The 25,521-nt window shown below is 44.6% G+C and overlaps 1 protein-coding gene across 7 annotated transcripts in view; it reads right to left on the bottom strand.

Moving 5' to 3' along the window:
• Positions 1-25,521, bottom strand: part of PACSIN3 (protein kinase C and casein kinase substrate in neurons 3) — a 140,245-nt gene that overhangs the window by 6,762 nt on the left and 107,962 nt on the right. For 4 of the 7 annotated variants that reach the window (XM_082271134.1, XM_082271135.1, XM_082271133.1 and 1 more), the window contains 6 exons: positions 22,896-23,051; positions 21,752-21,927; positions 21,092-21,212; positions 14,177-14,316; positions 8,345-8,407; positions 4,399-4,556 (listed from right to left, as the gene is read on the bottom strand). In XM_082271134.1, coding sequence (XP_082127260.1) covers positions 4,399-4,556; positions 8,345-8,407; positions 14,177-14,316; positions 21,092-21,212; positions 21,752-21,927; positions 22,896-23,051 — 814 coding nt within the window. The remainder of the gene's footprint in view (positions 1-4,398; positions 4,557-8,344; positions 8,408-14,176; positions 14,317-21,091; positions 21,213-21,751; positions 21,928-22,895; positions 23,052-25,521) is intronic. The other 3 variants (XM_082271138.1, XM_082271137.1, XM_082271139.1) reach the window with 3 other exon arrangements.

Genomic DNA, 25,521 nt, shown 5'->3' with positions numbered 1-25,521 from the left:
AGAAAAACACAAAATCCTTGTGTGCATTTGCAGCTTTCAAATTCATATAATCCCAGACAAGATTTTCTTTTGGGCCACTGACTAGAGTTACCACCTCATCCCTTTAAAACCAAACGCATATTAGACAAGTTCTGTGGCTGATTAAAGCGACAATTAAACTCACTTAGTGCCTTATCTGGATTAAATTAGCCTCAGAAATTGTGTAATTAATGTGTGTTCAGGTTTAAAAGGGATGAGGTGGCAGCCCTACTACGGACATGCTACTTGGATGTCACTTCTCAATTACTACCTGTACTACAGGTAATGTTTAGACTCTTTGGGCTTTTATATTGATCGGTCTCGATTGTTATAATTTACTTCTTTCTGTACTACCCTGACTGATACAAGACTTTAATCCTTTGCGTGGTGTTTTTTTTTCCTTTTTTTACTCCTTTTTTTCTTTTTCATTTTGACACTTACACACATTGTTTTTCTTTCACATGGGGACCATCTTGGATACGTTTGCCCACTTATAAAGAAATGGTCTATCGTTTATCATAGGTGTATTTTAAATGAGAGAGACAGAATATCAACCAAAAATCAAGAAAAAACACATGATGCAAATATAAATTGAGTTGTAGTTCAGTGAGTAAAATAAGTATTTGATCCCCTCCCAACCAAAAATTCTGGCTCCCACAGACTGGCTAAAGTATGTGCTCATGTGGTACACAGATTAGTCCTGACAATTTAAGAAGGTGCTCCTAAAGACAACTCATTATGTGTATAAAAGACACCTGTCCACAGAATCTTTCTTCCATTCAAACCTCACCATCATGGGCAAGACCAAAGAGCTGTCAAAGGACGTTATGAACAAGACTGTAGGCCTGCACAAGGATGGAATGGGCTACAAGACTATAAGCAAGAAGCTTAGTAAGAAGGAGACAACTGTTGGAGCAATTATTTGGAAATTAAAGAAATACAAATAAACCATCAATTGCCCTCGGTCTGGAGCTTCATGCAAGATTTTGCTTCATGGGTTAAAGATGATCATGAAAAAAAAGTGAGGGATTCTGCCAAGAGCTACATGGGAGGAGCTTGTGAATGATTTTAAGGTAGTTGGGACCACAATCACCAAACAAACCATTGGTAACAAACGCCGCCATGGATTGAAATCCTGTAGCACCTGCAAGGTCCCCCCTCTCAATAAGGCACATGTACAGGCCCGCTACCAACCAAAACAACCTGTCTAATAGGTCTTTGAAAATGCAGTGGACGGCGAAACGCGTTGACGTAATTTCCGGTTACGGACGAGACGGAACGTCACTTCCGGTCAGGCACTTCCTGGTCGTGGAACGCACGCTAAGCGCTGCCTACACGAGGCATTTTGTTCATGCGCTTTTATGATTTTCTGTTTGTAAGTATGTTTTTTGCTCAAGAAGCGATTAAATTAGTTTAAACATACTTCACCATGTATGGCCTTTCTTTATTTTAATGGCGGATATGGAAGTGGATCCCAACCTATCCTCATCTAAAGGTTATATGGCGAAACATCTCTAAGATCCTGGCAAAGAGGGCTAATGTGCAATATAAACTCAAGGCTTAAAAATTCTGGCGATTTGGTGAGTGGGGAACCGAGAGGGGTCACCTATCACTTTGAAGCACCTTGTATAAACTCCAGCACTTGAGCACCTTATTTTGGATCACGATTAAGGACTGTTTTATTCATATTTTTTCACATTACAGTTCACTTGATGCACAGGGGCGCACTGGACACTCAGCATATAGCACATTGGTGGCAAAGGTGTCCCTCACCAGTATTTCATTAGTACAAACAACTGGTCTTCGCAGCAAGGAACACATGGAAGGCCAACGCATGTAAAACAAACCAAAGAAAATTCCGAGCTCAAATCGCCAGCCAGCCCGCTACAAACCAAATAAACCTCTTGGAAGGGAAATGCATATGAAACAAAACCAAAGAAAATTCCTAGCCTGTCTAACAGGTAATTTGTTTTTTAGCAGGCTGGTGAGTTGAGCTGGGAATTTTCTTTAGTTTTGTTTTACATGCAATGGCCTTTCAGGTGCTCCTTGCCTGCAAACGCCAGGTATAAGTGGGGTCAGTGGCCATTTGCTTGTTTTGACATGTACAGGCTCGTCTGAAGTTCACTTGACTCGTCATGTTTGGAGGAAGAAAAATGCTGACTATGACCCCAAGAACACCATCCCTACAGTCAGGCACGGAGGTGGAACATTATGCTTTGGGGCTGTTTCTCTAATAAAGGTACAGGCCGATTTTTTTGCATTGAGGGGCCAATGGATGGGACCATGTATTGTATAATCTTGGATGAGAACCGTCTTCCCTCAGCCAGAGCACAAAAGATGGGTCGCGCATGGGTCTTCCAGCATGACAATGACGCAAGAAGCAGCACATTAAGGTCTTTGAGTGGCCTAGCCAGTCTCCAGACCCTAATCATATAGAAAATGAATGGAGGGAGCTGAAACCTTAAAGAGGAAGTAAAGCCTGGGGAAAAAAACTTTTGGTTAACTGCAAAATAAACGCATAACGTGCTAGTATGCAACGCATACTAGCACATTATGTGACACTAACCTGCAAATGAAGCCCACATCGTCCCTGCGGGAAGCCGCAGCCATCTTCACTAGTCTTCCTTCCGGGTCTGCGGAATCTGGCTGTGCAACTGGCCGGAGCCGCATGGCGTCACTACCGCGCATGCGTGCAGGAGCCGCAGATCACGGCACAGGGCTAGAAATGCCACGGGTCGCCGTTAGTTCAGAAGCGCATGCGCTGATGAAGTCATCGGCTGCATGCAATGTAAATATCTCCTAAATGGTGCAAGTTTAGGAGATATTTACAGTACCTATAAAATAAGCCTTGTTATCGGCTTACCTATAGGTACAAACAATACTCAGAGGTTTACAACCTCTAAGGATTTAGAGACAATCTGTAAAGAAGAGTGGATCAAAGTCCCTCCTGAGATGTGTGCAAACCTGGTAACCAACTACAAGAAATGTCCTACTTCTGTGCTTGCCAACAAGGGTTTCTCCACCAAGTACTAAGTCATATTTTGCTTGGGGATCAAATACTTATTTTACTCACTGAACTGCAACTCAATTTATAACATTTGTATAGTATTTTTTTCTGGATTTTTGGTTGATATTCTGTCTCGATCATTTAAAATACACCTGTGATAAAAATGATAGACCCTTCATATCTTTTTAAGTGGGTAAACTTACAAAATTTGCATGGCATCAAATAATTATTTCCCCCACTGTACTATTGGTCCCTTTTTAGTTACTTAGATTGCACCTCTACTTTGTAGGTTCTTACACAGCCCTTTACCTGTTATCCTGGGTCCCCCTGTGCACCCTGGCTGGTTGATCCACCTTACCTTCAGTTGCCAGACCAGGTGTGTCCTTTGGCGCCCCTCTGCATCATTGCCCATTTTGTGAACAGTCCTCTGGTTCCTGTTGTTCCCTAGATTCCTATGATGGTATGTAAGTCTATAATATTCATCTTAGGGAGAGGATATTGTGATGTAAATCCGCTGACGTTTTTGCATGGATACATATGTAGTTCTTGTATTATTTTTTTGACATGGTCTCTCCACAGATATACTGGATTTGATTATTTCCTGAAGAAGTGAACATTGCTTCACAAAATGCGTTGAGGTATAGTCCAACATTTACCTACCCGTTTATCTCAAGTTTGCTTATACGTGGAAAATACATCGTTCATATGTGTGTCAATTTTTTTTATACTATGACATATGTAGTGTTCATTGTATACATTTTTAACTTGAATATGAAATAGAAAATGTAGAATTTTATGTAGTGTTGTATTAATTTTTTTGGTGCAACTCTAAAAAGTCCCATGGCCACATTTTTCCTCTAGATACCTTATGTCCATTTGCAGCAACTTTCAAATTCATACAGTCTCTATACTTCTGTGCTCTGGTGGATTAATACTGCCAGTTGCTAAGCAAATATCTGCATGATTTAAGCTGCAGAAATCAGAGTTTTAGTGCAAGATTTGTGGAAAGAACTTACGCGGTGCTGATATTGGGGAGTCAGTCCCCAGAACTCTACCCACACATCCATACAAGTAGCCTTTGTTCATCCACGCTAAACAAAGGCCTTTCTGAAGCATTTCTCCGTGGCATGACCTTGTTCACACTGGAATTAGTGTTACGTTAATGGTGCGTTGGTGGGTGATGAGGGGGGGAGGGGGTAGCACAAAGGATGATTCATGCACAAGTGCCAGTCTGCATGCTCTGCCTGTTGTCAGATTCATGCACTATGGCCTGACCAGGGGATGGAGGTATGGGAGAGGAGGAAAGGGTGGGGGAGGCGTGCCTGTGGAGAGGAATGAGGAAGGGTTGTTAAGGGAAGGTTAGTGCTCTGTACCTGCCATAAAGCTCAGCTCGTCAGCTTCCTGTCCAGTGTAATCATACAGAGCCCGCACACGCACGCCCTCTACCTGTGACGCCTCCCGACCATTACTGTCCAGGGACTTTCTGGGGCTTTCATCTTCCGACCACTCAGACGTATCGTCCTTTGCACCACTGCAAAAATACACAGGTTAATACAGCTTCTAAGAGCAATAACATTCCAAAAGTTAGGGACATTAAATGAGAAATTAAAGGTTCAGTCCACCCAAAAACAGATATTTCAGATTTTGATAGATGCTGGGGAGTTTAACCATTAAACTTGGGGACTTTATTGGTGAGATCTCTGCACTTGAATCTCCAAGTTTGCACACCTGCTGAAGCCATTATGAACAGTTCCTCCAGGTGGATTTCATTTTTAGATTTTAAAATTGTTTATTACACTATTTGAGCAGTACAATAAAAAATAAAAAAAGTGTTCCTGAACCACTTAAGCTATGGAAAAATTTTGCCCCCTTCATGACCAGGCCTTTTTTTGTTATTTAGCACTGCACTACTTTAAGCCCCGGTTCACATTAGTGCGATCGCGGAGAGCGCACTGCTCCTAAATTACATGCGATCTCATGTGCGGTGCAAATTTCAGCCATACAGTTTGTACGGCTGAATTCGCACCGCATCCGCACTAAACTCGCACATAAGGCTTTTTTTTTTATCCGCAGCAGAATCAGATCGCATGGTGGTTCACACTAGTGCCATCCGATTCTATGCGAACTTGCACATCGCACTGCGATATGCGATCGCAACTGGGGGTGCCGTTAACTTTTAATTGACACCCCCTGCGTATCGCATATGGCAGTGTGAACTGCCAGAGGTGCGGATGTAATGCGGGACCACGCTGCATATTCGCAGCGTTCCCGCATCGCACAAATATGAACCAGGACTAACTGGCAATTGCGCAGTCATGGAACGCTATACACAAAATTTATGTCTTTTTTTTTTTTAAAACACAAATAGAGCTTTCTTTTGGTGCCATTTGATCACCACTGGGTTTTTCTATTCTTTGCAATATAAAAAAAAAAACAAAAAAAGACTGAAAATATTGAGAAAAAAATATATATTATTTTTTTATTTTGCTATAAAACCTACTTAATAAAATAATAAAAAATCGAATTTCTTTGTAAATTTGGGCAAAAATGTATTCTGCTCAATATCTAAAAAGTAACATACAGATATGTCTCTTATTTCAGAACTTAAACGTAGGCATTGCAAAACGAGCAACCTACAAAAAGAAAGGAGGACATTATACAGGTCCTCCTTTATTAATATACCTGACATTCAGTATCTCACAAGAGTACACCCCATGTTTTTAAAAAAAAAATGTATTATATTTTTTCATGTGACAACACTTAAGAAATGACACTTTGCTACAATGTAAAGTAGTGACTGTACAGCTTGTATAACAGTGTAAATTTTCTGCCCCCTTAAAATAACTCAACACACAGCCATTGATGTCTAAACTGCTGGCAACAAAAGTGAGTACACCCCTACGTTAAATGTCCAAATTGGGCCCAAAGTGTCAATATTTTGTGTGGCCACTATTATTTTCCAGCACGGTCTAAACCCTCTTGGGCAGTGAGTACACCCCTTAGTGAAAATGTCCAAATTGGGCCCAATTAGCAATTTTCCCTCCCCGAAGTCATGTGACTCATTAGCGTTACAAGGTCTCAGGTGTGAATGGAGAGCAGGTGTGTTAAAATTTGATGATATCGCTCTCACTCTCCTACTGGTCACTGGAAGTTCAACATGGCACCCCATGGCAAAGAACTCTGAGGATCTGAAAAAAATAAATTGTTGCTCTACATAAAGATGGCCTAGGCTATAAGAAGATTGCCAAGACCCTGATACTGAGCTGCAGTACGGTGGCCAAGACCATACAGCGGTTTAACAAGACAGGTTCCACTCAGAACAGGCCTCGCAATGGTCGACCAAAGGAGTTGAGTGAACATGCTCAGCGTCATATCCAGAAGTTGTCTTTGAGAAATAGACATATGAGTGCTGCCAGCATTGCTGCAGAGGTTGAAGGGGGGAGGGGGTCAGCCTGTCAGTGCTCAGACCATATGCCGCACACACATCAAATTGGTCTGAATGGCTGTTGTCCCAGAAGGAAGACTTCTAAAGATGATGCAAAAGAAAGCCCGCAAACAGTTTGCTGAAGACAAGCAGTATGGATTACTGGAACCATGTCCTTTGGTCTGATGAGACCAAGATAAACTTATTTGGTTTAGATGGTGTCAAGCGTGTGTGGCGGCAACCAAGTGAGGAGTACAAAGACAAGTGTGTCTTGCCTACAGTCAAGCATGGTGGTGGGAGTGTCATGGTCTGGGGCTGCATGAGTGCTGCCGGCACTGGGGGGCTACATTTTATTGAGGGAACCATGAATGCCAACATGTACTGTGACATACTGAAGCAGAGCATGATCCCCTCCCTTCGGAGACTGGGCTGCAAGGCAGTATTCCCACATGATACCGACCCCAAACACACCTCCAAGACAACCACTGCCACTGCTAAAGAAACTTGAGGGTAAAGGTGATGGACTGGCCAAGTGTCTCCAGTCCTAAACCCTATTGAGCATCTGTGGGGCATCCTCAAACGGAAGGTGGAGGAGCGCAAGGTCTCTAACATCCACCAGCTCTGTGATGTCGTCATGGAGGAGTGGACGAGGACTCCAGTGGCAACCTGTGAAGCTCTGGTGTACTCAATGCCCAAGAGGGTTTAGACCGTGCTGGAAAATAATAGTGGCCACACAAAATATTGACACTTTGGGCCCAATTTGGACATTTAACGTAGGAGTGTACTCACTTTTTTTGCCAGCAGTTTAGACATTAATGGCTGTGTGTTGATTTATTTTGAGGGGACAGCAAATTTACACTGTTATACAAGCTGTACTCTCACTACTTTACATTGTAGCAAAGTGTTATTTCTTCAGGGTTGTCACATAAAAATACGTAATAAAATATTTACAAAAATGTGATGGGTGTACTCACTTTTGTGAGATACCGTACATAGTGCTAAAGTCCAAAACAGCTCAAACAACCATGTTTCGGTTTATGTAACGTTCAGCGTGTGGGTTTATTTTTTTGATTACAGAGAATGGAAAAGGAGGAACTTGAACACACAAAGGTAGGCAGGAACACTCAAAACTCCCAGATGGACAGGACAGGAACAGAGTCCAGGATTTCAGCAGGAAACATTCACCAATTGGAATATACAGCACAAAGAACAACCTGGGCGGAGAATCAGCTTACTAGCCTCTACTGATAATAAACACATCAGTTTTGGATGGACAGATCCTTCAAAACAAGTTTACAAGTCAAATATCAGATGGTAAAGTACAGTAACTTTATCAATCAGTCGGCAGGTTAATGCACTTTGCCTCTTCGCTTGCTCTTCACACCGCCCTACTGAAAGAGCCTGTAGCTTACTGAGGTCAGCTGACCAAACACAAATTTAGCTTCAAACATAATGAAATAAAAAAAAAAATTGTATACCTAATGAGATCTGTACAGGCTTATTTAGGAAGGCATAAAGAGCTGTAGCTACAATATTGTGTGAAGAGCTGCGTTGATGTGCAAAGTGAAATAATACAGAACAACCAATTAGGGTTTAATAGTTATCAATTAACAGGCCTGATGAACATTCAAGAAACAGAATACGAGTTCATCTGATCACCATGTGCTTCCCAACTGTACTTATGACCACCAACACCAATAAGAAAGATACAAGTGAAGAAATTAGAAGGAGGCGTTTTTTATTAGAAAACTTATTTCTTTATCCAATTAGAAAGGAAGAGGTTCTCGAAACCCATCACCGTTATTAGCTAAAGAAATTCCATGTTAATGGGGAGAAAAAGAGTTTAGACAAGGCCTCCGTGGCCTTGATTGGCTCTACATGAGAGCTGTACTAACTCTGAGTGTTGGGTCTCCGTTAAGGTGGCATAGAAATCCTGGTCTTCATCTCCGTAGGAAAACCTGAGAGGAGGACGTCAAACAAAATGTGAACGGATTCTAAAACTTCAATCTCTTAATCACTTTTGGAACCGCTTTAAGTCCAGTGGTCCTTAATATTCAAATTTATTTTAGGTCACACCTACGTCTTTTTTTAGTGCAGCTCTGGACATGTAAAAAATTATTCTCTCTAAAGCAGACGAGGATGGTAGGTGCTGCCCTGGGTTTTCTCTATGATAAAGGAATTTGAATACTTTGAAAACTTAAGATTATGCTCTACTTTCCATACAAAGTTCTGTCATACTCCCTAAAACTGAAGGCAGTTGAGATGTAGAAGTTTGTGGTCACAACAATGTTCAGAGGTGCTGATGACATTTAGGGCCGACCATAGAAGGAGCAATTTTCTTTGCTGCAACCACAAGATTCAGAAAATGGGATTTTTTACTCACCATAAAATCTGTTTCTCTGGGTTGACCGACAGACACAGTACTCTCATAAATCATAACTACTGGGTTATATTGCCTCCTCCAGGAGTAGCACTAGGCAGAACAAAAACACCTGGCTACGCCAATGGGCCATCCTCAGCTGGTATATAACCCCCCCCCTCTGCTCCAGCTAATCAATTTAGTAGCAAGCAGTATTAGAAGTATCAAAACTCCAAAGAGGGTGGATGCTGTGTCCGTCAAAGTCAGAGAGTAAAAAAAAAATTGGATTTTCACCGTAAAATCCAATTCTATGATGTTCATTGACGGACACAGCTTCCGATCTCCATAACTGTTGGGTTATGCTGCCCCCTACAGGAGTAGGACACTAGGCAGAAAAAAATTCTGGCTACGTCCATGGGCAGTCCCAGGGGGTATATAGGCACCCAGTTTAGTTACAACCAGTGTCATAAAAATCACAACTCCACAGAGCGGTGGGTGATGTGTCCGTCAATGAACATCAGAGAAATGGATATTATGGTAAGTCAAAAATACCATTTTCGCTTTCGTTCATTGACGGACACAGCTTCTGATCTCCATAACCGTTGGGATGTCCCAAAGAAGTGTTAAACATGAGGGGTGGGAACAGCAAAAAAAATTCCCAAGGTTTACCAGTAGCCAACAGGAGCTCAACGAAAACAACTGGAGCCCACCTGAAAAAAACAACACACCCTCAAAGAGGATCAGGCCCTCTCAACAGCAGGCTGCAAAACCTTGCGAGCAAAAGCATCGTTCACAGATGCCAACACATCCACTTTATAAACCTTTGTGAAAGAGTGCACTGGCAATCAGGTGGCCACCTTGCAAACCTGCGTCACTGACACCCAGGGCCGGCGCTGCCTATAGGCAAGGTAGGCGCCGGCCTAGAACGCACATCAGTGGGGGGCGGCGATTGCCGCCCCTCTGTTTCCATCCCTCTCCATTGTCCATCACTTGTGGAGTAGCATACTTTGAGTCCCAACAGTCCCAAGCCAGCGGGGCGTACAGCGTGTGAGTCCATGAGTGGAGCTGTCAAATTGAAACTCTGTCGGGAAGGGCAGGGCCGATATGCGGGGCTCCGCACCCTTTATTCCGTCTATAGAGAAAACAGCCAGCGTGTACACATTGGTGGGTGTGGAATAAGATTGTAGGGGAGGGACCAACTACTGAACGTGCACCCACAGCTCTGTACGATTCAGGTTGATTATACAGAGCTGTGGGTGCACATGCAGTAGTTGGTCCGGCCCCCTGCCACCTTCTTCCCCGCCCACCAATGTATAAATGCTAATTCTTTTGTCTATGCAGGGGACAAAGGGGCGGAGCCCTGCACTTTCACCACGCCCTTTCCGACATCAGAGCTTCAATTTGACAGCTCCACTCATGGACTCACACTCACTCCTATTGCGGCCGTATGCCCCGCTGGCTTGTCCACCAATCCCTGGCTGTGATGAATAGAGGTTTATACTGCTGAATGTCTTGCGCTACGCTGCTCTATTTACTATCTGATGCCTGCATTCTTCCCTCGGCTCCTGTATGTTGCTAATCAAGATTTTAGAATGTAAGTGTGCAATGTTTAATTCATTGGTGTCTTTGCAGTTTAACAAATTCCTGAACTGTGCACTCTGTACAATGCATTCCTGACCCGCGCACTCTGTACCATGCATTCCTGACCCGCGCACTCTGTACCATGCATTCCTGACCCGCGCACTCTGTACCATGCATTCCTGAACAGCGCACTCTGTACCATGCATTCCTGAACAGCGCACTCTGTACCATGCATTCCTGAACCGCGCACTCTGTACCATGCATTCCTGAACCGCGCACTCTGTACCATGCATTCCTGAACCGCGCACTCTGTACCATGCATTCCTGAACTGCGCACTCTGTACCATGCATTCCTGAACCGCGCACTCTGTACCATGCATTCCTGAACCGCGCACTCTGTACCATGCATTCCTGAACCGCGCACTCTGTATACTGTCTGTGTGACAGCATCTGGTGAATCACAGCCTGTGGTTCTTGAAGTTTGTCCAGAGGAAGGACCACCCTGGTCAGAATTAGAATCAGACCTAGGTAAATCCATTCCCTGAACAGGGATAGAGGGGATCTTGGGTAGTATGGACCTTTGCAGGAAATAAATCCGCACAAGGTGACTCAGGATCTAAAAAACCCAAAAAGGACAAACTTTATCCCACTTCCTGGGTACCCCCAAAGGAAAAATTTTGCGGACCTCTGATGCTCATGAAGTAGGTCCATGAGGCCGGAAACCATCGAAGATGTCCCCCTACCCCAATAATGGATGAGGACAGACCTTCATGCTGAAGGTCTGTCCTTCACGCCGAAAAAATTCAGACCCATCAACACCATGGACGCCATCCCTTTTCATATGTCCTAGGCACAGGAAGAGGGGAAGGAGGAGGAAGAGGAGGAGCTCCAGCATCCCCACAAGGCTTCGGTTGTCTCCAGGTCTAAGAGAAAATGGCCATCGTGACATTGGGCTACACAAACATAGCCGCCGACCGGAGACCAGCTAAACCAAGGGAAAATGTCAGTCATGACGTCATCGGACTTCTCCAACACGGCTGGCGGAAGCTCGGGATGCTGAAGCATACTGCCAGAATCCTCCCTGCGCCCTCCGCAATGCTGCTCCCACTCCAGGGCCACCCCCCCCGAAGGTACTGAACTGCCACAGACCGGGCATACGTTTAGGACCCCCCCTTCACAACACCCACACTGCAACCAGTAGAGAATGAACTACCAGGGCAGGACACACTATCCCAGGACCCTTACAAAGGGGGATAACGGTGGGAGACTCCAGGGGTATCCGCTGCATTCTCTGCCCCGAGACCGCCACCAGACTCCAGGTCAGGACAGGGGGGAAAGCCAAGCTCACTGAGGGATTTTAGAATGGGAGGAGGGAACCTGCAGGCAGGTCCGACCGTCCCTGGAGGTTATCCGTGTCCACCCCAAAAACAGGCAAAAGCAGGTAACGCTCCAGACGGAACTCCTCGCCATCAAAGTAGGGGAGCGGTCGGCCAAAGGACTGCTGCGACTCAGACCAGCATCCGGTTGTATGTGACCCTGTGAGACCTTTAACTTGCGGGCTCTGTCCGTGAGGCTATGTCACAGCCAACCTAGCGTGTAGCTGTGGTCTGCATGCGCTCGCTTGCTAGGCTAAGGGGACCATTGGATCTAGATTATCCAGCCTATCCCCAGCCCGGCAGTTGATTGTAGATCTCCTAAGAGGAAAAAAAAAAACAAAAAAGATGAAAAAAAGGAGAAAAAATTGCTATGACCAGAGATCCCAGCAGGGAGCCTAGGTCCTTCCTTCTGACTAGAAAGATTAAACTGATTACCTAGAGCAGAGAGGGGGGTAAATACCAGCTGGGGACGGCCCATGGGCATAGCCAGGTGTTTTTTGTTCTGCCTAGTCCTACTCCTTGGAGGAGGCAATATAACCCAGTAGTTATGATTACGTGACTGGCCCAGGCTAAAAATAGGCAATAGGGGAATAGGATACTTTTAAGGCTAGTTAGTATTAGGCTGGAATTCCACTTTAAACATTATTTAACCCTAAAGGGTAACTCAAGCTGACCATGGATGGATCAAAATTAGGCTGGTTCAGCAGAGACGGACGGATTTCAATCTATGCATGGGCACTGTGGTTGTACAAAAGATCTACCGATAGAAATCTGTATGACCGCCCTGCTGAAAAATCTCTTCCTACTTCCTGTTTGGCTATGTGACAGGAAGCAAAGGGAAATCTCTGCAATGGTACACAGATGGTGATTAAAAAAAAAAGTGGATATAACCCTACCTTTTTCTATCCAATGCTTAATCTGAACTCGAGCAGGATGTTAAATTACTTTAAAGCGATACATTTTTATATAAAACAATATTATATGAATTACATGAATCTGTCTTAATAGTCCTGCCTTTCCTTACACAGCAGCACGCACTCCGGGTATGGGAGGAACAGAACAGTCAGCTGGGTTCTGCTGCAATGCACATGGGATGGCAGGAATTTGTGAACAGGTAGAGAGAGCCGAGTTTCTGACTTATCAGGGTTACTGCTCCTTCACTGTCCAATCAGCAGGCAGGAAAGTGACAGTACACTATTTTTGGAGAAAAGGGTGTCACCCTTATGCCTGTGCTGTCTGGCAGAGGTGTATCAATACCAAAAATGGAACAGAAATACAAATCCTTTAAAAAAAAAAAAAAATCACATATATGCACTTCAATTGTTTATTTAGAAATGTTCTCATAGGGTCCGCTCTAAAGTGCGACGAAAGGCAAATTTTTTATTTTATTATTTTAGGATAGAGTTTTAATTGCAGTCCGTGTCACCGTTAGGGAAACGTATCTTTTTTGTCCCGTTTGGGATTTTTTTCCCTTTTCGGTGTTAAGAGCAAATTTTGGGTCGTCACCATAAGGCGAACAGAGCAAATACTCCAATGGGAACACTAGTTCTGGTGAAATTAGGGATTCCTTCACTTTGGGAAGGATTTCCCCATTTGACTATGGAACAGGAAGTGAAAGGAAATCTACCCAATGGGGACACTGGCAGAGTTTATAACCCTCCCTTACTCTATCCAAAATGAAAAAAAAAAAACAGAAAAAAAAGGTTCTGGCTTTAAAGCGGTTGTATCCCCTGTGCATCGCATACTAGCACATTATGAAATACTTACCTTAGAACGAAGCCCCCACACGGTCGCCCGGACACCGCTAAGGGAGCTGTCATGTTCCTTCTGCGTCTCTTCCGGGTTTGGCGGCTCCGGCGCTGTGAGTGGCCGGAGCAGCGATGACGCGCAGGCAGGGCCATCTTTAATATTGATTTCTTGTGCCCTCTTGAATCAACTATTTTTGGGCAGTGAGGGCTCAAGGGGCAACTGCTTTGGGCATCACAACAATGACTGGGCCCTGGGCAGCTTCCCCTTTTGCCCTGCATTAAAGACGGCCTTACGCGCGGGAGTTCACTTTCTGGCAAGGAGCCGGCAAAGAGCTCTGAAGGTCCGGCAAGATACGCCGGACCTTCAGAGCCCATGCGAGCGCTGGTGTCAGCGGCTGCATGCAGGGTGAATATCTCCTAAACCGTGCAGATTTAGGAGATATTAAATTTTACCTACAGGTAAGCCTTATTATAGGCTTACCTGTAGGTAAAAATTAAAAAGCGGAGTATACTACCGCTTTAACCTTTTGTCTAAAGATAATTTAACCCCCTAAAATGTTATACTTACCTTACCCTACTTCAGTTGTTATTCTGAACCCCCTGCTGATATATCTTTATATTTATTCTCAGATGAAATGAGGAATAATATGAATCACCTCTTACCCTCTGTTCAGCTGCTGGGTGGGGGTCCCGGCAGAAACTCCATCCTTAGCTGGCACAATGCCAGTGAGGGTCACCTCTTCTACATTTTTACTGGTACGCTCCTTCTTGCTGATTGGCCTTTGTGTCTCTGGAGACCACTCCTGTAACGGAAACACATAAGTACTGAGAAACCTCCTTCCCAACTGTGGTCTGATCAGCACAGATTTTGGAGACTATAAAAAGCAGGTTTAAAATAAATTGTCATCTGCATGTCATCTTTAAAATATATAAAGTCGCATGACAAGTCACACAAGTGTGAATGGAGTTCAAAAACAGCAGACATGCAACAAATACTTCAGCCGTAGGTGGTGTATCCCATCCTTGGATCATATTGTTGAAGGGCTAACTTCAACCATATGGTAGAGATCTAAAGGAGGAGGAGGTTTGTCCCCTGAAATGGTGGTAATGCACGACAAGTTTGCGCCTTCCTGTGTGTTTTCTGCATGTGCCAATATCTGCGTAAAGTGGAGCATGCATACAGCTGCATTGGGCTCCTGAATGCATAAACCTGAATGCAGGAAGCCTGAGTTTGGAGTCTTTGGGCCCGTTCACAGCACATGTAGTGCTTTTTTTTTTCTGCATCAAAAACACAGAAATTAGGTTATACCGTTTCCAGTGAAATTGATCCCTTGTGCTACAGTAAGCATGTCTTTAGGGCTCATATACACTTGGTTCGCTTTCAAACACACATTAAAGTGTCTATAGCTTCAACATGCTTTTGTGATGCGTTTTTGATGCTTTGATGACGCTTCAATGATGCTTTTTTGAAGATTTAGCTTGGCAAATGCCCCGTGTGTGTGTTTGTTGATTTCCTATTTGTTTTGAAGGGGCCCAGCAGGAGAATCCCGGCTCAGTAGTACCCTCCACTCAGCAGAACCCCAGTTAAGTAGTATTCCCACTCAGCAGATCCTGAGCTCAATAGTACCCCTGTTCAGCATATACCCAGCTTATTGGTATCCTTATTTAGCAGATCCCTAGCTCAGTAGTACTCTCAGCTCTGCCGATACCCCACTCAGTAGTAACCCCCAGCTCTGCTGATGCTCTGCTCAGTGGTAATCCCCAGCTTTGCTGATCCCACCCTCAGTAGGAACCCGCAGCTTTGCTGATCCTCTTCTCTCTCTCTGGTCCCCACTCACCTCCCACTCGAATGCCCTCAGTCTGGGCACCAAATGGGACATTGCTAGTTTCTCCTGCTACAGTCCCCCAGCTCTGCTGATCCTCTGGGACATTGCTAGTTTCTCCTGCTAGAGTCCCCCAATTCTGCTGATCCTCTGGGACATTGGGACATTGCTAGTTTCTCCTGCTACAGTCCCCCAGCTCTGCTGATCCTCTGCCACTCAGTCCTCTCCCTCCGGTCTCTGCTTAGTTTCTGCTATCGCGTTCCCTTGTTGCATACCATCTGTTCATTGCTCTGCTCTGGTACAGACCCCGCTCACCTTCCTGCTGCTTCACACTGCAACCCAGATCTGACATCTGCACCAGACCCTCCCAAAATATATTTATATGAACCAGAAGTGACTGCGGATGGCGCCTTTCTGGTTTAAAGAATGTAAGGAGTAAGGCGGCTTCCCCTAGCTGTGTGTCTTATATAGAGCTGCCTTCAATTTAAGTGGGAGATACTTAAATGAAGAATGAAGGAATATAGTGAGGCACTGCTACTGGTTAATCATCAGAACAGGTCAATTAGACTATATTGAATGCTTACTTCGTTCAATAATTCTGGTTTACTCTGGCTTTCCAGTGCATCCTGGGATATCTTATTACCTGCAATAACTCCAAAACGAAAAAAAAAACTAAAGTTGAATAAAAGTCTATCAAAAGCTGCAGGTGCCGCTAGGGAGATTTGCCATATACTTCTACGGAGGCTTTAGAGATGCACTGAAGCACCAAGAAAGCAACATGGGATATAATTTTTGAAGCAAAGCAAAGCGCAACATGTGAAAAGGACAGCAAGTTTATTTGTGCTATGCTGCCTTGCTCAGAACTAGAATAGCTCGCTGCAAGGAAAAACTTCCTAGTGATTGTTATAGGACAGGTCAGGGTGTGCATTATAAAATATGTTCCTGAACATACAAAAGGCTCTGCAAAAATGAGAAAAAATATTATTTCTTTAGTTTACAAAATGCAGCAATATCAATACCGACTGGATAAATGCAATAGATTCGCCTTAAATTTCTTATTGCCCATCCCCTTAGGCGTTGCCAGGACTTCTAGTGGCAAAAGAGTTCACCGCAAGTTTAACACAGGAAACAATGGAGGATGTTTATCTCTGTATTTTACTGTAACCGCTATTTCTTTTTTTTTTTTAGAAGTTCATGAAAGAATATTTCCAGTATCCGGCTAGAAGGAAATTACTTTGTCAAAGTTTTGATTTACTCTACATGATAAATTGTGATTTCCTTTATTTATTTAGGAATAACTTTTTTCACAGTACTTTACACAGTGAAAAGGCAGTCTTTTGCATCAGTATCTACCCCCCAAACATCATTACACACATTAATGTCCCTAACACAGTCCTACAAGACATGTGCCTGGGCAAGGCCAGATCTGCCATTAAGCACAGTTTGCCATTGCCTATAGGTGGCTCAGTCAAAGGGGGCAATCTTCCCTCCATTGTAACTGTGCTTTTTTGTCCTCCATTAATAGAAATGGTCATCTCAAGTTCAAAGCTTAACTCCAGGAAGCAAGCAAAACCTGCCTGCCCCCCATTGCAAGAATAAAATGCTCATTTAGTCTATGGGATTTACTAAAGCTGGGGAGTGCAAAATCACGCTCACTTCTGCATAGAAATAAATCCGCTTCCATGTTTTTTTGCCAAACCCCAATTGCACAAGCAGAGGTTAGAAGCGGATTGGTGTCTATGCAGAAGTGAGCTTGATTTTGCACTCTCCGGCTTTGGTAAATAAACCCCTATAGGTGCAGGGATAAGGTGTAATATTAAGCCTATTCCTGATCCTCGCTGGCTCCTTCCTTTCATGCAACCAGTAGGGCACTGCCGTCTCAAGTCACTCTGCGGTGCGATTGCAAGCTCGCCTCAGCCACATATAATGCAGGATTTAGAGCCCTGCATTGTAACCGATAACACTGGGAGATTGCTCACAGCCTGATACTTTGTGCAGAAGAGAACAGTGCTGAATCCTGTTCACCCAAGGAATAGGGTTAAGCTTGGTACACACTTTCAGCGGGCTGAACAAAAAAACAAAAATGAAAGAGCTAGGGAGGAGATCCTGTACCAATGATCTGATGTTAGTACAGCGATCTCCGCCGCTGAGCTATTGTGTTCTAACAGGGGGACCACCCTCCTTCCAGAACATACGGGTTAGCTGAGGGCACTGATTGGATGCTGATCGGCAGACCTTTTTCAGTCATGCCCCTTCGACAGAAGCCAGTTTTTTTTTGGGCATGCCAAATGGCCGGGTTCTGTCGGACCGCCTGCCATACACACTGTCCGAATGGCGGACAGTTTTTATTGAACCAGCTGATGTTGCCTTACATTCGGCCCTTATGTACTTGGCTTGATGGTGTGATGGGTAGTGGCTCACTAGGGAAGGACATTGCAGCAAGGCCGGGTCAATAGGAGATCCAGTGATCCAGTAACTCATGCCACCTTAGACCCCTTTCATACGGGCACCTCCGCTAAGCGGAATCCGCTTGCTCAGCGGGGATTCTCCGCTAATCACAGCTAAGCAGGCAGATGACAGGTCCTGTGCGCTCTGCTATGAAGAGCGAACACTAACAGTCCTGCTCTTCTCTATGGGGCAATCGAATGGAAATGGACTGCCTGTCCATTTCCATCCAATGCCATCTGATTCGATCCGCCGGAAGGATGGAAAATAGGACCACCATCCATTTGTTTTTAGAGGACAGGATCGGATGGTTGCGGTTGTCAGCAGACATCCCCCGCTCCATAGAGGAGACTGAAGGGTCCGATCAGATGCACCTTGAAAACTGACAGGCGGACCTGATCCGTCAGCCCATGTGAAAGGGCCCTTTGGCTGTGTGGCATGACAGGGAGAGAATGAAAAACAAAAAATAATAATAAAAAACTGTTTCCATCTTTGTGAGGTTGCAAATGGAACTGAGGCCGTTCCAACCAGCTGCCCCACACTCCCTGTCCACTCACTGGTAAGGACAGGGCGCCAGATCAAGCCCTCAACACATTCAACCTCTTCTCTTTGGAAAGAGATGGGCGGGCAGTGAGAGCAGGCAGGGGAAACCCTCAGCGCCGCCAGTGACTACTTGTTGCATCACTAGCCACCACAAGAGGGTGCCAGTTCTCCAAGCGTCTTGCTCCAGCAGGCCGCAAAGCCGCAGCCTAAATTACCGGCCAACGTAGCTTCTTAGTCTGCACACCCGCAGGCGGGGCTGCATGGCAGACATCCCAACATGTAAAAACTTATTTCAGGGAGGTGACACTCCACGCCCTCCCTCCCCCCACCAATTTAGCACAACTAGAGGACGATCAAATGAAATGTAATTAGTATACAGAGGTTTACTTCTTCTGAGAGATATTAAAGGGACACTCTAACCACCTTGACCACTTCAGTGATTTGAAGTGGTGATGGTGGTAGGAGTCAGAAACACTGCACATGCTGGGATATTTAAAAAGTTATGTGCTGGGGGCTAGCTGCATCCCTAGTACAAGTGACTTACTGCTGGAGGGTACTGCTGGGTCCTCTGAGAGACATCAACGGAGTGTGAGGAGCAGTGCTGGAGGAAGCATGCAGCTGCAGTAGAGAGCAGAGCCAATGCTTCCTGTATTTCTCCTCTCACAGGTGGAGTGCATTTGATATCACTCCGCCAATGACAGGATGGAGCCGGAACGCTCCGTTCTGACAGCTGACAGCCTGGAGCCAGGATATTGCATGACACTTGTGGGTGTCAGGGAGCTGCAGCCCGTATGCAGGAGACTCCCACACCTCGCGGGAGACTTGGGATGTCTAGCATAGGGAGAGGACACCTGCCGCAGTGTAGCCCAGGTGCCAGGCTGCTAATTCTAGTCGCCAATGTGAACTGGCACCTGGGGTTTGTTAAGCCCTGTTTTAGACTAATAAACCTGATCTCTGCATCCATAGACGAAACAAGCATTTAACCCTTGCAGTGCTTTGAGGGGTGGGCTGCAAGAATATATTTTGTTTAATTCCCAGAGTTCAGCTTTAAGTACACATTGTTGCAAGGCAAAAAACAACAAAAGAATGTATTGGTTTGACGCCATTTTTTTTTGCCTCTTCTTCGTCTGCACAAATTGTACTAAACCATTTTATGTACGTAATATGCTAAGCTAGGTTAGGACCAACAAACCAACATGCTTCCTTTGAAAAAAGGCAACCTTAGCAGATGAGTGTTGCACTTTGGGCACAGGAGGTTGTGGGTCTGCAAGCTCCAGTGTAGGAAACAAAGCCAATATAATCCGGAACCGATTAACCAACCATAAGGTTTTCCTGAATTATGGAAATAGGCTAGTGTCTGTAGCAGATTTTCAATACGGAATCCCAATGCCGTAAGGCAAAAAGTCCTAACTACCGAATCATTGTTCCCCAGGGCAAAGTCATAGGTTTACCATTTTATAAATAAAACTGAATCAGAGAAGGAGTATACTTTCCCCAGTAATATGTACATTTTCTACTAACAGATTTTAGTCACATGGCTAAATGCTGCAATGGTAACATGTTCCCAGCTGAAACGGACTGGAGGAATAATGTTAAAGCCAAGCTGGCCAATCAGTGATATTTCTGGTTCTATTTAAGGTTCTGTGCTGTCACACTGATATTACCAAAAATAAAACAACACTATCATGTGACATTATGTAGTTTTGTCATTATGCCAGCAAACTGGCAATTTCTCTATAAAGAAAAGCCATAGGGAACACCCTCTAATATAACATTTATGAAGAGAACTCTGCAAAAAGGTTAACAGCTTGGTCCTGCCAAAAAGCAGAACCGCTTCCTACCGACAGTACGCAGATATGCAGCCTCACAGAAGTGGGTCTGCATCGGAGAGGCTGCATATATGCATACCTGTCTTTGTGCTGGGAAGTGTGTAAATAAACAACAAAAAAGTTAGCTAGATTGAGGTTTGATGTAGGTCAGTGCCAGGGTTGGTAGTCAGGTCAAGGTAAGGGTCACAAGTCAATATCAGTATATTTTGGGAAGGATAAAAAAAATTTAAATTAGGATCAGTAAACATACACATTGTGGTATTGCTGCAATCAGGAGCAGGATAATTTATTTTGGGTTGTTCCGTGGTGGTAAGTTACTGTATGGTAATACCAAGAAAAACCCAACTAAATTAAAAAAAAAAAATAATTTTTATATTTATTTTTTTTTAATCAAAGGAAAACTTGACCAAAACAATTACAATCAGGAGATATCCATTACTATTTACCACCAAAAAAAGCCCAATTTGTCAAAAAAAAAAAAAAAACACAAGGTATAATCTACCTAGATACACAAAGTAGTAGTTGGAATGAAAATGCTCAGTTTTACTAACAAACGTTGCAAAATTGTGTTCAGGAATTAACATTGGTTTTAAGCAGCTTCATTATTGGGTTAAATAATGGAATCCAAGAAAAGTATGACTAGCTTTTAGGCGATCTCTGAAAACCCTCCTTTTCAGAGAAGCCTATCCTACCAACACCTAACAACTCTACCTCCATTTTCTCTATCAACCCATCCCCCACGGTTATTGCCTTTTGTTTCACTTGACCCTCCCTTCTAGATTGTAAGCTCTAACGAGCAGGGCCCTCTAGTTCCTCCTGTATTGAATTGCACTGTAACTGTATTGTCTTCCCTCACATTGTAAAGCGCTGCGCAAACTGTTGGCGCTATATAAATCATGTATAATAATAATAGTCATTTCATAGACTGTGGTACATACCTCAAATTGAGGCCAGTTCATAGCCATGGCTGGTCCATGGGTGTTCTTCCACCATTTTAGATCTTGCTGGTCATCAGCGGCTTGGATATTTTGGTACAAGTCTTTGTACAAAGCATGGAAGCTACAGGAGGGGAAACACAAAACAAGCGGATGTGAACGAGGCGGAGAACAGGATTAGATGTTGATAATGGGATCATAGAACGAGTGAACCTGGTGATCCAGCAAGCACTAGGCTGCATGGGGGAGTGGGGGCATCTCTATTACCACGAAGGCTGGCCCTACATGGTGCAAATTTATTTCCTGCAACACATGATTCCCACTTTAACACAGACAGGGCTGACAAGGGAATCAGCAATTCTTTTCTACCAGCAGGGGGTGGGGGGAGCTGTCTCTGCTGGGAGAAGACCGTGATTATCGCTAAGGGCTATCGCACTCGCTAGTGAAAATGGCAAGAGAATCCAGCAGGATGGTTGTACCAAAGTTGATCAGTCATCTTGGTACATGTAGCCTGCCCATAAATGCTTCAAATTTCGGCCCGTTCAAACCGTTTATGGCCAGCCTAAGCTTTGTCCTTTTGCACATATTCAATACCATCATTAGGATCCTGCTCCTTCATGGCCCAATATAACCCTCACATACAGACATGCCATTTTTTTTTACCTCTCTTTGCTGGAGAGATCGAGATGCTTGTGAAAGTCCAACAACATCTCCTTGAAGAAATGGAGGCGCTTCTGCTCAGCCTCCTGGCAGCTCTCAAACTGTTGTTCCATGTCCTCCATATAGCGAGGGTTGTATTTGTTCAACTCATCCAGAGCCTTCTCATATGCAGTTTTATCCTAGGGGAGGAAGAAGCACAAGGATCCAATCAGTTATGTTGCAGGGTAAAGAGCATGCTAACAGGAGAAGAGGGCAGAGTGATGGATACAGTGGTGTATTTAGGTTTTGTGCTGCCTTAGGCCTGACTAAATTTGTGCACCCCCTAATTTAAATATGACCCACCCCTTTCTGGAAAGGCCACACCCCTTCTTGTTTATGACCCACCCTGTTATCTGTAAACCACAGACCATAACCACAGTCTATCAGTTCCCATAAGTACAGCCTCATCAGTGCAGCCTCATCAGTGCCGCCTCTTTACTGCCCATCAGTTCAGCATATCAGAGTGGCCTCATCAGTGGTCACCAGTGCAGCCTTATCAGTGCCCATTAGTACATCCTTATGTCACTGGATTAGCAGGATTACTCTTAAGATATTGGGACTTTTTTGCTGCCACTGATTGTAATTATAGGATTATTTCACTTATTTGTATAATAAATAGGAAGTCCATAGTCATTTTACAAATAATGACATTTTTTTTTGCTGCCCCCCCTGCAAAGTGCTGCCCTAGGCCTGGACCTTGTTGGCCTAGGCCAGGATACAGCACTGGATGGATAGAGGAGCTCACCAATCTGCCATTCCTCCTTTCACTGTCCAGTCACAAATTTAGGGAAGTGACCAGACCTGTAAATGTTCCTGAACTGCAGCAGAGAAAAATCCGGTCTCCTCCTCTGCCAGGCAGGAAATGTGGTGTTTCAGTGCTGTCCAGACAGAACTATAAATCTTTTGCTAAGTGAAACAGTTTCCTTTATGTAATTAACCCTTTAGAGCCGCACCTGCTGGCCCTTTTAAGGGATTTATAATGCCGGGAATTGGGGCAGGGCTTATGGTCATATGACCACCGTGATTGGCTGTCAAAGCAGTTAGCAGCCGGTAACAGTTTTCCTAAACCCCATTAATTGTGCTCTCCTCTGTCTGGCCAACCTCTAACCTTTTCTACTTCCTGGTTGCATTTCTCCACCCGCTCCTGAAGTTTACGGATCTGTTCCTGTGACACCGACGCATCTGCTTTTGCGTGATCCTCTCGAACTTGTGCTGCGCGCTCATCCTTCCGAGCTGCATGGTACTTCTTTTTAGAGGACTCCACCTGGAGAGAGAAAGAGCAATAAAGCAACCCAAAAATAATGAGTACCCAACACTATAGTGACAGTAATTTAAAAAAAAAAAAAAAAAAACGCTGCCACTTTTACTTTGAGTCCCGGTTCACATATATGCGATGCGGGAACCCTGTGAAGTCACTGCGGGTTCCCACATCACACTCAACTTGCAGGCAGTTCACACTGCCATATGCGAATCGCTGGGGGTGTCAATACAAAGTTAATGACACCTCCAGATCAGTTCGCATATCGCAGTGCGAACTGTCAGTTTAGGTATGAATCAGACTGCATAGGTGTTTATGCGATCCGATTCTGGTTCGGACCCAAAAAAGGGTCCCGTGTGAGTTGTGTCCGAATGCGATGTGATTTCAGCCACACAATGTGTATTTTAAAGAAATTGCATGTGATTTGCAGAGCAGTGCGCTCCGAATCACATGCGATGTCTGTCATCGCATATATGCGAACTGGCTCTAAATGTCTGATCATACATTTTTACAAGCTATACATTTCATTACATGTAAAGATTAGCCACAATTAAAGAAACCTAACAGATACCTCCATCCATGCATACAGCACAATGGGCTAATCTCCCCTGCTGGCTATTATATTCTGATAGCTTGGCACCCAGAATACCCAAACAGTGACTGTGGCTAATTGACTGCAAGTCACTGTTTAGTCAAAAACGTTCCACTTTTCACCTTCGATCCTCAGATTGACATTTGTTGAACCAAAATAGAGAATCTTTTAAGATCCTCCACCGACAGATATACACACTGACTCTTACCATCCAGAGTGGACCACTACATATAGTGGTCGAATGCACTGGGTAAAGAATCCAATCGATTTAACAGCAGCACTCTTCCATCCTTATGCAGATTCCACTTCATATGGCCCTCAATGGATAGAACGTTCCAACACAGATAGAAAGACACTATGTTAGAACGTCACATCCATTGAGGGCCATATGAAGTGGAATCTGCATTAGGTGCTGCTGTTCGATCGATTGGATTCTGTGACCAGTGCATTCAACCACTATATGTAGTGGTCCACTCTGGATGGTAAGATTGATGGATGGTGTTTGTACATCTGTCGGTGGAGGACCTTTTAAAAGATTTTCTATTTTAGTTCAACAAATGTCAATCTTAGGATCAAAAGGTGAAAAGTGGAAAATTTTTGACCAAACAGTGACTTGCAGTCAATTAGCCACAGTCACTGTTTGGGTATTCTGAGAGCCGTAGGTGGCAGCTATCAGAATAGCCAGCAGTGGAGATTAGCCCATTGTGCTGTATAGCATGGATGGAGTAGTAGTGGATGTAGTGGTCCACTCTGGATGGTAAGAGTCAGTTGTGTGTACATCTGTCGGTGGAGGATCTCACAAGATTTTCTAGTTTGGTCCACACCGATTGAATATCCTGCCAAGGACTTGGTTAGTTTTTAGCGCTGCACCTTTGTCAGTTTTTATGCCAGTATTCGCCACCAGTGAATTGTGTCCACTGCTTTCCTATACTGTAGCACAATTCCCAGCCGTTTTGCTGGATATGGGTCCCCCTGGGTTACCGCTAGCAACAACAGAATATTTAAGTGTGTTCTCCAAGTGTTAACACTGAGACAATGGCCAGTCCAGTATCTTTGGGTTTTTTGTATTTATTTGGTAATTTGGATGGGAGAAGGGATGAGTGGGATACTCCTGGAACTAAACTAGACACATTTGGCGGAGACACTTGAATATCGCTGTTTGGCGCTGACTTGACGCTGGCTGAATGCCCATCAACGCTGACTTGACGCTGGTTAACGCTGGCTGGATGCCTGTTAACGCTGAATTGACTTGGGACTCCTTTCTGACTAAAGAAGTCCTCTTCTAGCTCCCCTAAGCACTCCTGCTGAGGTAGCCACTTGAATACACTGCTGCACACTTCAGGGCCCGCACCGGCGCCCCCTTGCTCTCTCTAATCTTCAGGGCTTAGATACTGGCACCCCCTTTCTAAGCCACCACTACTTGTTAGCTGGCTCCCGGATCCCTTTGACCTTCTGGAGTGGTCCCCTCTCTCAGGCAGACCCCTGGGCAGTTTCAAGTACTCACAACACTGTTTTTCCAGGAAACTTCTGCCCAGCAGCTCCACAGCACTCTGGATCCTTCCTGTAGCCCAGCTCAGCCTCCGGTCCACTAGGCCGACCCTCGCTTGCTCTGACAGGAGAGACAGCCGTCAGCCTCCTCCTGAGACTCTGCTTCCCGCCAAAGACACTCGTCACATGCTCCCCTCAGAATTATATCCGATCCCAGGGTGCATTGCGGCAAACTCCGCCACTGAGAAAGCTATAAGCCCTGGTGCGCTATTGGCCAGGTTTCCTCCACTGCCAATAAGAGCCCTCATTGGATACAGTGGGGATACTCCCCAGACCACACCTGAAGCACATGACTGCCTAACTAAATGATCAGGCCCCCCTCCTGATAAGCAGACA

This window comes from Pelophylax lessonae (genome assembly GCF_965119305.1).
Source record: "Pelophylax lessonae genome assembly, chromosome: 10".
NCBI classification, from domain to species: Eukaryota; Metazoa; Chordata; class Amphibia; order Anura; family Ranidae; genus Pelophylax; species Pelophylax lessonae.
Note: the sequence above shows the minus strand (reverse complement) of the source record. Positions and strands in the feature narration are given on the sequence as shown.